The 12,909-nt window shown below is 36.1% G+C and overlaps 2 protein-coding genes across 2 annotated transcripts; one reads left to right on the forward strand and one right to left on the reverse strand.

The window, feature by feature from the left end:
• The first annotated feature begins 2,807 nt into the window (after positions 1-2,807).
• Positions 2,808-4,119, forward strand: LOC149018245 (putative serine/threonine-protein kinase WNK6). The gene is made up of 2 exons (XM_089153867.1): positions 2,808-2,851; positions 3,161-4,119. Exon 2 carries the CDS (start codon positions 3,181-3,183, stop codon positions 4,117-4,119), a length of 939 nt encoding a protein of 312 aa, XP_089009993.1. The 5' UTR covers positions 2,808-2,851; positions 3,161-3,180.
• A 799-nt stretch (positions 4,120-4,918) lies between these two features.
• Positions 4,919-8,936, reverse strand: LOC149018246 (protein NRT1/ PTR FAMILY 5.10-like). The gene is made up of 4 exons (XM_089154319.1): positions 8,792-8,936; positions 8,455-8,672; positions 5,921-6,471; positions 4,919-5,836 (listed from the first exon to the last, which is right to left on the reverse strand). Exons 1-4 carry the CDS (start codon positions 8,898-8,900, stop codon positions 5,011-5,013), a joined length of 1,704 nt encoding a protein of 567 aa, XP_089010445.1. The 5' UTR covers positions 8,901-8,936; the 3' UTR covers positions 4,919-5,010.
• Positions 8,937-12,909: the final 3,973 nt, after the last annotated feature.

Genomic DNA, 12,909 nt, shown 5'->3' on the forward strand with positions numbered 1-12,909 from the left:
TTACATACATTTGTTTGCTACCTAAAGTGAATCAACCTGAAAAAGTTGATCATTATAGGCCAATTAGCATTTGTAATATCTCTAGCAAAGTGATTAGTAAGATTATGGCAAATAGACTTAAACCTTATCTAAAGACTCTCATTTTCCCAGTACAATCTGCTTTCATTTCAGGTAGACTCATTTTTGATAATATTTTAGTAGCACATGAAGCATTTCATTATATCTCTCACAAGGAGAAGGGGAAGAAATTATTTATGGCTATCAAGTTGGAGATGCAAAAGGCTTATGATTGGATGGAAGATGTTCATTGAGAAAGCATTAGGGGCTTTTGGGTTTTCTAAAAAGTGGATTGGCATTATTATGTCATGTCTCACTTCTGTCTCATATCGGATTCTAGTGAATGGAGTCCCTCAGAAACCAATTGCTCCCACTAGAGGCATAAGGCAAGGAGATCCTCTTTTTCCTGCTTTGTTTTTCTTATGCTCTAGGTCATGAATGCCATGTTGATGAAGGTTAGAGATGCATGAATTATCTGTGGAATGAAGATAAGAAATAGAACTCATCCTGCTACTCATTTATTGTTTGCAAATGATAGTATTATTTTCACGGAGGTAAAATTGAAAGAGGTGCATAATCATAAATCATGTTTAAAGCTGTATTGCAAGGCAAGTGGTCAATGTGTTAACTTTCAGAAGTCTGGAATCACTTTCTCTCCTAACACTCTCAAGAAGTTCAGAAGATGGTTCGCAAAAATTTTGATGATTCCCCTCTTTACTGGTCATAAAAAGTATTTAGGTATACCTATAGAATTCGGTATTTCAAAGGTGGAATTATTCAAGGAAATCAATGAAATGATGGATAATAGACTACAAGGATGGAGGAAGAGATTATTATCTAAGGTAGGAAAGGAGGTGATGATTAAATCAGTGGCTCTATCTTATGCAAAATTATGCCGCATCGCATTTCAAGTTGCTAGAAGCTCACCATAAGAAATTAAAAAAAGGCAATCAATCAATTCTACTGGGAGGAAAAGGTGAATAAAGTAGTGATGTGTTGGGTTACATGGGACCAAATGTCTAGAGCAAAGGATAAAGGGGGGGTTTGGGGTTCAGAGATCCATCTCTCCATAATAGAGCTATTTTGGACAGGTTAGCTTGGATGATTTGGTCCAATCCAGAGTCCAAACTTATTAAAGCTCTTTATTTCCCTCATTGAGACTTCCTAGAAGCTTCTTTAGGGTCATAGGCCTCTTGGGCTTGGAGAGGCATTTTAGTTGGGAGAGAAGTAAACAAAAAAAAAAAAAAAAAGGGGGTTAATGTGGAAGGGTGATTCAAGTGAGTATATTCATATTTGGGAAGATTCTTGGTTGAATTCTACATGGAATTTCAAGGTGCAACATCAGGAATTTCGAGCAAACTCAAATCTGACTAAGGTTGGGGAATTGATTGATCAAGAGATTAGAAAATGGAAATCTTAGTTAGTACTTCAAACCTTTCATGTTGATGATGCAAAAGAAATCTTAAAAATACAGTTGGATCTTTTTCAATTGGAAGATAGACTTATTTGGGGTGCTAATAGAAATGGGATCTTCACTACCAAGAGTGCTTATCACCTCCTTACCAATGTCAGAGACCATTCGAATCAAGGTAATCAAACCTCTCAATTACCGGATCGGATTTGGAAAAATGTTTGGAGCAATAATGCTCCCTCGAAAGTGTGTAACTTTATTTGGAGGGGTTGTTCTAAAGCATTGAGCACGGGAGTTAACTTAGGGAAGAGACAAATGGTGAAAGATATAACATGACCAAGATGCGGATTATGTGAAAAAACAGAAAATCATATAATTATGGATTGTGCATTTGCAAGAGCTGTTTGGTTTGGGTCAGATTTCTCTTAGTTTACTAAATTTATGTTAGATTGGTTGAAATTAGATAGCATAGGTCAAAATAAAGGGTATCAAGTAGGTTTAGCGGCACTAATATGCTAGAATTTGTAGCTTTATCATAATGACCTCATCTTCAAAGGAATGGATTCGACACCATCATAGGTGTTCAAGAAGGCTCTTGTTCAATTTAAAGATCTTTGTTGTTCCCAGCTTCTCTTGGTTAAGCCTCCAATATTGGGTGATGGGAAAGGAAAAAAGAAGGAAGTGAGGTGGTGTAAACCTTTGGGTAGTGTGGTTAAATTGAATTCTGATGCAGCTAAGGTGGGATCAAAAGGGGGACTGAGGTTGATTATTCAAGATTTTAGAGGATTATCGCTAGTGGCGGTGTCTATTTCAGCATATGCTTGAAGGAGAAGTTTTAGTGCTAAGAGAGGGATTACTTCAATGTTTGGCAGAGGGGTTTGAGGTGATTGAAGCTGAGATCAATTGTTTGCAGTTTTACAATGCTCTTAAAGACAAGATTCAAACCCCTTTTTACGTGGATAGTGTGATATGAGATATTAAGTTTTTGGTTGGAAAACCTGTAGGTTGCAAATTTCTTTTTCTCCAAGAAATATTAACAGTGTAGCTGATTCTTTGGCACGGAAGGTTGTCTCCTTATCAAGGAGGGTTGATTGGTCTATTTCCACTACTGAATTTTTAGGCATTGTAACTCGAATATTTCTCATGTTGCTTGTGTGAATGAATTGTGGTTTACCAAAATTGAAAATAAAAAAACATTAATTATTATTATTATTATTTTCTTTCTTCCAGGCATTATTAATATTCCTTATTCTTCAGTGGAACGGATTTTCTGACCATTCTCGATGTATGCGTTTCGATTTTGATTTGTAGCTGTCAGATCACCCTATGGGAAGTGGGAACCACGCAACCAGGCCGCGTTCATTTTCTTAGATGAATCCAACGGTATGTAGATACGAGATCGGAGATTGACGTGTCGATTACCTGTTGAACTACAACTCTGATTTCCTAAGGTTCATGTAACACTTCAAGTATTAAATCTTCGATTCTTCACAGATCCTCACGTTTTCCTGCGGTTCTGAAAGAGATTCAACGAGATTGAATTCCCGTTAGCCCTGTTATTCTGATTTTCTTGTGTCTCGTGAATAGCTCAATCTTCCTTTCTGCAGCGTTATTTTTTATTCTTCTTCTTGTTTCGAAGCGAAGTTCTAGGGTTTCCTAAGACTACGAATTCGAAACTCTTACTTGTTGCAGGACTTCTGAAGTATCCAGCCATGACTTCTATGGAAAGTGAAGATCCAGAACCTCCCGATCCTGAAGCCGCCGAAACAGACCCAACAGGTCGCTACATATGCTACAAGGATATCCTTGGCAGAGGTGCGATGAAGACGGTCTACAGGGGTTTCGATGAAATCGATGGTATCGAAGTTGCTTGGAGCCAAATCGAGCTCGATTGCATATTGGAGAAGCCACAAGACATTGAGATGCTTCACTCCGAGGTAAATCTCCTCAAGTCTCTGAAGCACATAAACATAATCAAGTTCTATAGTTCATGGGTTGATGAGAAAACAAACTGCATCAATATCATAACCGAACTGTTCAGCTCTGGTAGCTTTGGACAGTACACTAAGAAGCATAAGAAGGTGGATATGAAGGCTATGAAGGGTTGGGCGAGGCAGATTTTATTGGGTCTCGTTTATCTTCACAGTCACAACCCTCCCGTCATTCATAGAGATCTCAAGTGTGATAACATCTATATCAATGGGAACCACGGCGAAGTTCGAATTGGGGACCTTGGATTGGCAACGGTTTTAAGAGGGACGAGAGCCAGGACTGTGGTTGGCACTCCGGCCTTCATGGCACCAGAGTTGTATGAGGAGGATTACAATGAGTTGGTGGATGTATATTCTTTTGGGATGTGTTTGCTAGAGATGGTGACTTTTGAATTGCCTTATAGTGAATGTAGGAACCCAGCTCAGATATATAAGAAGGTGACTAATGGAGTAAAACCTGTTGGTTTATCTAAGGTGAAGGATCCTGAAGTGAAGAGGTTCATTGAGAAGTGTCTGGTTACAGCAGAGGAAAGGTTGTCTGCTAAGGAGCTCTTGGAGGACCCGTTTCTACAACTTGAGGATTGTGTGTGTAATCAACCCTTTAGTTGCCCCTCTTTGCAGCATGATGTGAATAAACCCATTTGTATCCAAGCACTGTGACTTACAGCAATTGAAGTTGTGAATATTTTGTCATTGATAGGCATGTCAGAATTTTTATTTGGTAATGAAATTTCGCATTTGGGGTTCACATCAAATTGATGTTAACCTTGATTGGTGTATGTAGTCAATCTTCTGTGGCTTCTTATTAGAGTATGAATCCATCTAGAGTGAAATATCTTGTTTTTTGAATAGGACTTGTATAAATTCTTGGGGGAAAGAAAAAACAGAAAAAGATCTGGATATATCCTACCCAACCCAAGATCGAAACTTCTCTTGTAGGTCTTGTTATCGCTAAGGGTCCCAGGGTTCTATTATTGAGTCAGCTAACTACATCCAACTAGGTTGTTCCTCAAGGAATCCTTCCCTTTTCTTTAGAGTTAACAAGCACAATGTATGTTTAATCTTCTATGAGAACGAACATTTATGCTAGCCAAGTAGCAATTTGTGATTGTTCAAGTCATCCCATTCCCATTACAGATAATGCTTCTTCCTAGCATTTCTCTCATCTCCATACTCTTTACACTCCCCTCCTAAGAGAACGAACATTTATGCTAGTCAAGTAGCAACTTGTCATTGTTCAATTCTTTCCATTCCCATTACAGATATATGCTAGGTAGATGCTTCTTCCTAGCATTTTCTCTTCTCTATACTCATGCCGCCTCACTCAGTCGAATTTGGTTATCTGTGCCTGGGCTTGTTTGTGTTCTTGCTTTTTGTTTAGGGTGTGTGTTGTCAAGAAAAAAAGGGAAAGAAAGGGGGTTGGGGGTGTTGTTGATTGAGGGAGGAAGAAGAGCTGATATATATTAACTGATATTGTTACATAACTGTACACGTGTACATGATACTGTGAAAAGCAACTGTACCCAGGTAAATAAATGCCCATATAAAGGCTTACATTATATTTGCCCTATTATATACATAGGATTTTGAGAAGTACAAATAAACAAAGAACCCTATGGCACTTAGACCAGCAAGAAGTGAGTAGAAATAATCAAGGTGAGCTCTGTTAAGGTTGTTTGAGAACCAACTGTCATGGCCATCCTCACTAGTTAACTTATCAATGGCAGAGACAAGGAAGCTACTTAGAAAGCTTCCTACACCAAAGATGCTGAGGTAAAGGGCAAGACCAACACTCCTCAAAGCTTTGGGCATCTGATCATAGAAAAACTCTTGTAGGCCAACCATACTGAAGGCTTCTGCAATTCCAAACAAGATGTATTGAGGAACCAACCACCAAACACTCATAGGAACTGTTGCTTCTGGTATATCCACTATCTTGTAATCGATGGCGGTTTGAAGCCTTTCCCTTTCAACCGATGCTGCTACCAACATGGCGATCATTGATAAAAATATTCCAGTGCCTATTCTCTGTAATGGTGTTATACCATAGTGTTTTTTGGTAAAAACACGAGCAATCGGAACAATTACACAACCATAAAAGGGCATGAAAAGAACAATGGACAGACTGGTACAGGTTTGTAAGGAGGCAGGTGGTATTTCAAACCCTGATAACCCTATTTTCCTATCCATTGTGGCCCCTTGCTTAGTGAAGAATGTGGAGGATTGTGAGGTTACAATTGCAAATACTAAACATGCAGTCCATATAGGAACCAACCTTAGTAATGCCTTTGCTTCTTCCACTTGATTAACACTACAAACTACCCAACCTTTCTTGAAATTTTCAGATGCAGTAGCCACTAATGCCTTGTCAAGAAACCTGAAACATACCAGGAACAAGAAAGTTAGTGTCTGATGGGTGTTTGCAGTGTCTTTTTTTATTTAAATGGAATTCTCAACTTACCTGAATTGATTAGCACCAGGGAGGGGAAGAGTCCCACCACCTTCTTCATCAACCTTGGATGCCGGTGGACTGGCTCGCCAATTCTTTGCTGCTGCAACAAACACTTGCCCAATTCTTCTAAATGGATTGTCATTGTCAACATTGAAATTGTAGCGATAACTGTTGGTCCCAAGCAAGAAAACTACCAGTGCTATTATCATACAAACACATGGAATTCCAAATCCAAGACCCCAGTTCAGGTTGTCCTGAATGTATGTTAAGATCAAGTTGGTGCAGACAATACCACTGCACATTCCAAAATACCACCAGTTAAAGAAAGAGCTCTTGGACTTGCATTCCTCTGGATGTTGCCCATCAAATTGATCTGCACCAAAAGCTTGTACGCATGGCTTGTGCCCACCTTGTGCAAGTGCCACCAAATACAGAGAAGAGAAGAAGAAGATGATTTGGTATAGAGGAGGATGACAAGATGTTGAGATAGTGTTGATGTCTCCACAACTTGATGGAATCAAAGAAGGAAGCACTGCTGATAACGTTAAGAAGCTCAACCCCTACAAAACATAACCTGTCTTTCATAAGTAGGTGTTATAGTCTTCACTTGGAAGTTCAATGAATATGGATACTCTCTAGCCAGCTTGCCCATACTAGTCTACACCTATACACTCACATGATCAGTGTGGACTAACATAGCTCAACCTAGGGTAAAGTAAGGTTGGGCCGAAACCGGTAAACTCAAATTTGAAAGTGTGAATAGCGAGGGTATAAGGTTGCCACTACTGCATCCCTACCCTTCTTTATTTATCTTAAAAAAATAAAAAAATAAAAAACTAAATAAAATAAACTCTATTAAATATGTCAATGAAATAGAAAAGATTCCGAGTCTTTAACCCTTTTTAGAAAGACCAAGCCAAACTGGTCCAGCCAGAAAGAGAAAGGAGTTTGAGTAATCTCTCACGTGGTTGGACAATGAAAAGGCAACATGGACTTATTACTTTTTTTTTTTTTTTTTGATAATGACATGGACTTATTACTCAACTTGTTCTAGCGTGCAATCCTCCCCTTGCTTGTAAGTCTTCATATAACACGCATGGATTTCAATGGATGATTAGACTTCTGCTCACATGGGTGGACGAGGGGTCGCCTAGATCAAATTTTACTTGGAAGCAGCAAGGGGCAGCGCTGTTCCAAGGGGTCCACATCTGGACCGTTTATATTTGATTCACTTAATCTGAACCACTTACATGTGGGTTTTGTTCGAGCTTGGATTTGTCCTCCAGCAGGACCAGCAGAGAACAATGTATTTTCCTCATATTTTTCCACGCTACAATAGTAGTGGAAGTTGACGTATAAATGTTGGAAAATAATTATAATTAAAAATCTTAGTGGGTCCATGTAGACGTCATCCTTTACTGTGGGATAGATTAGGGGAGAAAATTTGGAAAATAAATTATAAAAAAAAAATAGGGGAGAACATTGTTTTCCTTTGACATAAGGTTGATCCATACTCCAATTAGGGAGGCATGGGCCATGTTAGATACCAAAATGATGAGAACACTTAAAGCAGATAGTTGTATAGACATATGACCGGGCCTAAAATCTTCTAGAACACACATATACAGTCCAAATCAGATCAAGTGTGAGGTTCTAGGTGACCTCCTAGAAATGGGTACACCTATTTTTACACTCACACACTCAACTTGACACAGCCACCCGGACCCACTGTGTTAGGTCAGAGTATGGAAAAGAAAAATGGGTGGACCATGCACCTAGGTGGAGAGGATCTGAACTCCCTTTTAGGTTATCGAAAAAATCTCTTCAAGCTGAATGTTAAAGCGGTTAAAGGTCCAACTTCCTTAGGGGAGGTCTTGGGTTCGCACCCATTCGGCGACATTAATATAAAAAAGCTCTCCTGAAATGTAATCGAGGTGCGCGCAAGGATGAACCTCATATAAAAAATAAAAAAAATAATAAAAAAACAAAAAAAAAAAAAAAAAAAAAAGCCTCTTCAAGCCCCCACACTTGTTCACCATTCTCTTTCTCATGAATGGTGGATATTTGTCTCCTACCAAAAAAAAAAAAACAAAAAGAATGGTGGATAAAAGCCCAACTTTCCCCGGGAAGAAAAAGAATGGTAGATAAAAGTTCAACTTTTCCACGAGAAGTCTGATACCAGTGGCACCTATATTAATAATATTCCCCCACCCAATATATAAACTCTTCAGGTTTAAAAAATAATAAAAAAATTTCTCGTCAATAGAATGGGTTCCATGAATACCTACCTAGAATTTTGTATTATTAAAAATGCCTTTTTGAAATTCATCTCATTTGCTATAAGCCAATCTCAAACTCTCGATCATGCCCTTGCACAAGGACACGTCCAAGCCTTTATGGAATCTAATCGTATAGAGTCTGTTAGGAATGAAATCCATTGAACATCCTTGTACAAGAACATGATCTGAAATTACCAGAAACATTCTTGCAGACAAAGATGAAAAGAGAGAGAAAGAGAGAGAGAGAAAGAGAGCGAAACCTACCAAAACATAGAGAAGAGAAGCAAAGAGAATAGTCCAGTAACGGCCAAGATAAGCATCAGCAACAAAAGCACCCAAGAGAGGAAGCATGGAAGCCACCCCTGACCAAGTATTCACGTTCACCGCCGCCGTCACCGTCGACTGCTGCAGTGGTCCGGTCAAGTAGGTTATGAGGTTACCTTGAATCCCATAATAAGAGAACCTCTCTCCTATCTCCACTCCTGAAAAAATTTTTTATTCCATGAAATTAGAGAATTGCGTGAGAGAGAGAGAGAGAGATCTAGCTAGAACCCTAAAACTCAAAGTTGCAGGTTGTTTTAGCTCTACATCGATCACATACCAATGATAAAACCAGCAGATCTCCATCTGCCTGTCTTTGATCGAATCGCCGGCTGCCCTTTGTGGTCGATGGCACCTTCAACAGTGTCACTTAACAAGGGAGCTTCCATTGCTGATCGATCACCACTCCTGCAAATTAAATTAAAGCTTCCTTCTCTCCCCCTCCCCCCTCGGGCTCCCTATATAAGATATTAATTAGTCCATGATGCCAACCAAGGTCAGACCAGTGGTATCTCATTTAACAAACCTTGTTGTTCCTCATTTGAATCTTTCATACGCAAGCACAAATGTAGAAAAAACCAAACAACTAATTAAAAAATAATAAAAAATGGAGGGTTTGATCCCATGGTTCACTTTTTGGTAGAAATTTATTAAAAAAAATCTCTAGTAGGGTTCATTTTAAGGTGTACAATAAGATGTTTCAACTGTGTCTGAGATACTTGAGAAAATTATTTGGATAAGCATATGTTAATGCTTTAATTAAATAATAATAAAAGATTCTTTGAGTCTTTAGAATGATATTTGAGACTCTTCAACTTTTTCTCTCTTTCCAAATATGTATGTTTTGCATATGAAATGTCGTCGCATTATCCTCTTATATAAGTGACACCGTGTCTTGTTGGTATTTTCTATGAATTTATGGTTAGGTGAATTTATGATTTAAGATCATTCAATTTGAATAAATTATGTAAATTATTATTTTTTATAACAACCATGCGTCTATATCAAGATTTGTCATTTTCTATGTAGACTTTAGCTTCATGGAAACTAACCTCATTCATTATTAGCAAGATAAAGGTGCATATTTGGAATAATTTTTTTTTTTTATCATCAGTGGGTTGATTACGATTAAAAAACCTTATGAGATAGTAGATGTAATTGTTTACAATTCCAAGGGATGTATAGATAATTTGTTCTTTAATTTTCTCATATTGGTATTAAACTTATGATAAAGACAATTAAACATGTATCCCACACCTCAAACTCATAGCTAAAGGTTCCACCTAGTGCCTACACAAGCTTGAGTGGTTGTTTACATAAAAAAACAATGCCACTAGGTCTTTGTATTTGCTCATATTCTTTATAAGTTTTTGGATATTTATAAAAAAAATAAAAAATTTCAAAGACATTTGAAAATAATTGTTGAAAAACATAAACATCCTAAAAACATGTCAAATTGACAATCAACCCCATTTTTTCTATAACTGTTAATTAGTTAGTTTAATAACAATATATCTATCTTTAATTGTATTATTCTATGTCTTATAATATAAAATGATGAATAAAACAACAAGGAAGAACTATGAAAGAAGAAAGAATATGAAATTTAGGATTCTATTTTATTAGGAACAACATTGTAAAATCACAAGAGATTAAGAGCAATACAAGAATAATGTTATCTAATCGTGACTTAAGCGTAATTTGCCAACGGAATGTACTAGTGTACAAACTTAAGAAACATTTTGAGTTGTCTCTACCAATTTGAGTATATTTTTAGGTATTTGTACTTTTTGCCAATTATCTTGGGACATCTCTAAATTTTTTTCCAAAAACAATGTTTAATGTAATTTTTTCTATAGAATATTTTTTTTGGGTAAATTTTAAATTTTTTCTTTACATTTAATATTGCAATAGTTGTAGGTGTGTATATTAGTCTAAGATGCTTGCATGGTAAAAAAGAAAAAGAAAAGAAAAAGAAGATTGAACTTTAATTTCAAGTGAACATTGCCATTAGAGGACAGTAATACTTTCCTCTTCTTTCTGGTCTTGTACATTAAAAATTCGATTGCTTCTATTTTTCATTCAATTTTTTATCGTTTTCGTCTAAGGAAATAGCTTGTAAGTCTACATCGAATACGTAGGAAGAAGATTCAAAGAATGAATCATGTGTATGGTAGATGAACATGTGAGAGCTAGCCACTTGTCCTTTTTGCTTCAGTTATACTTCATTTTGATTGTTGAAATGAACAAGTGATTGCTTCCATGTTTGATTCTAATATCAATAAATAATGAGGGAAACGAATGAAACATTGATGACTGAAGCAAAGAAAGTCTCTTGAGGTTACCTTGAATCCCATTATAAGAAGAAAACCTATTAAAAAAATTCTGAGTTGTATAAATTATCATAATTTTAGTTGCATTTTTTATGCAATATTTGACATAAATATTTAGTTAATATTTATATTTTTTTATTTTGAAATACTTTACTTGTTTTATTTTCCAACCAACCCTTGAAAGATGGGTTGTTTGCTGACTTTTGAGCACCTTAAAAATAAATATGAATTGAATTGTCTTACATAATTCTGAACCTAATGTTAAAATGTGACCACATTCATATATTTCAGAGTAAATACATATTAATCTACCTCAAATTATTTTTTGACATTTCTATATATTGATGTGGGTTTGGTTGCAATGGTGCAAGTGTCATCGCATAGACGGGAGTGGGGTTGGTGTTTCTTCTTTCATTTTCTTCTGTTGCTAATTTGTTGAGACTGTAAAATTATTTGCTATAAAAAATTTAAAAAAAATAAAAACCATTTTTTTAGATTAAAATTGCTAAGTTAACTTTGTGTAAAATGATCATTTTACCCTCTAAAGTGATTTCGATGCCCAAACATTACATCTTACTAATTGGACATATATTGGCATATAAGTCTTCTTATGTACAGAAGTAAGCAATTGTAGCTGCATCGATCAATTGTGGCCGCGTCAATCAATTTGTTGGTGTCACAACTCAAAATGTGAGCAAAGAAAGAGATACAATAGAAAGAGACTGAGCAGGTGGGGGATTTATATTGACTTTGTTTAGGGAAAAAGTTATTATAACCACTCCAAGACAATTTTAAGAACTTTTGGCCATGAATCACACATTTATGATTAGTCATTTCTTATCTTCTTTTTCATCATTTTTCATCATTGTATAATTCCTATTAAAAATAAAAAATGATTTTATAATTATTATCTAAAATAAATTATGAAATGAAAATCAAGTTTGGAAAATTTGGTAATAATTTTTAGAACAAGTCCCGAAGCAATTTGTAATTTAAGCTGTGGGTGAAGAGATGCTATTTTCACCCATCTTCTTCCCCAATCCAAAGTCTCTTTTTGCTGTATGATAATTAGATTTGTTAATGGGATTTTAATCAAACAATCATATGAACTGTAAGAACTACTCCAGATGAAAATGGGTACTTCTAGCACAAGGTGAACCAACTAAGCCCATCAAATACCTACAAGCCATATAAGGCAATTCAGCTTTGAAAGAGAGCAGCCTAGATCGGATTTAGCACCAGCAAATGGCTTCTTCCTTGACCTGAAACTCCAAAACCTCAAACTACCTTTCCTCTTCCATAGAAGATCAAAGTCATCAACTCAGAATGTGAATTGACTATTCTACCTTTAATTAACACTTGGAGTTCTAATGGCTTATGCAAAAAATCTATTATGAACTTTGAAGTATTCTCTAAACTAAATATAAGATCTAAAATGAATACCAAACACATCAAAGAAATAAAACATTTTAAAAATTAAGAATGAGAATTGATACCAAAAAGACCCTAGGTAGATGGAAGTATATTTTCTTTCATCTATGATGAGGAGACTATTTTTGCCCATAGATTTATGTTTTGCCACATGAACATGGGGAACACTATAAAATTAAAGTGTTTTTCAGTTTTGCATCAAAGATATATGGTACAATAACAACCCTAAATTCACTGAGTAGGTGAAAGCTAGGTTTAATAGGATTGGGGGGGCCGAATGTATGTGGGCCAATGTGGGACCCACTGTAGGTCTCATCTCAAAATATTATTATATTTTAATGTGGAGTCTACATTAAAAATTAGGTAAATTAATAGAAAATTCATGTGTGAGAGAGAGAAAGGAATAATTTGAGAAAGAGAAAGTGAATACCTGATGTGGAGAAGATTTAGGAAAATTCCAAAGTTTGCTAACTACTTTAATATTTGGTGAGACGTGTGAGAAAAAAAAAGGAGAAAAAATAGGAATAAAAGAGGAGATTCATGAGAGAATAAATAGAAATGAAAATAGGAGAGAATATATAAGGAGAAATTCATGGATCGTGAGTTAGTTTTTAATTATAATTTAATTTTTTAT

Source organism: Hakea prostrata, chromosome 4 (genome assembly GCF_041222555.1).
Source record: "Hakea prostrata isolate BN-2017 chromosome 4, UWA_Hpros_2, whole genome shotgun sequence".
Taxonomy (NCBI): Eukaryota; Viridiplantae; Streptophyta; class Magnoliopsida; order Proteales; family Proteaceae; genus Hakea; species Hakea prostrata.

Bases quoted from the DNA above. Each gene is read 5' to 3' on its own strand.
- LOC149018245 (XM_089153867.1), top strand. From the start codon at position 3,181: ATGACTTCTATGGAAAGTGAAGATCCAGAACCTCCCGATCCTGAAGCC.
- LOC149018246 (XM_089154319.1), bottom strand. From the start codon at position 8,900: ATGGAAGCTCCCTTGTTAAGTGACACTGTTGAAGGTGCCATCGACCAC. The intron at 6,472-8,454 runs GTAGGTTTCGCT...TATGTTTTGTAG, and splicing joins CTTCTCTTCTCTATGTTTTG to GGGTTGAGCTTCTTAACGTT. The intron at 5,837-5,920 runs GTAAGTTGAGAA...GGTATGTTTCAG, and splicing joins CCTGGTGCTAATCAATTCAG to GTTTCTTGACAAGGCATTAG.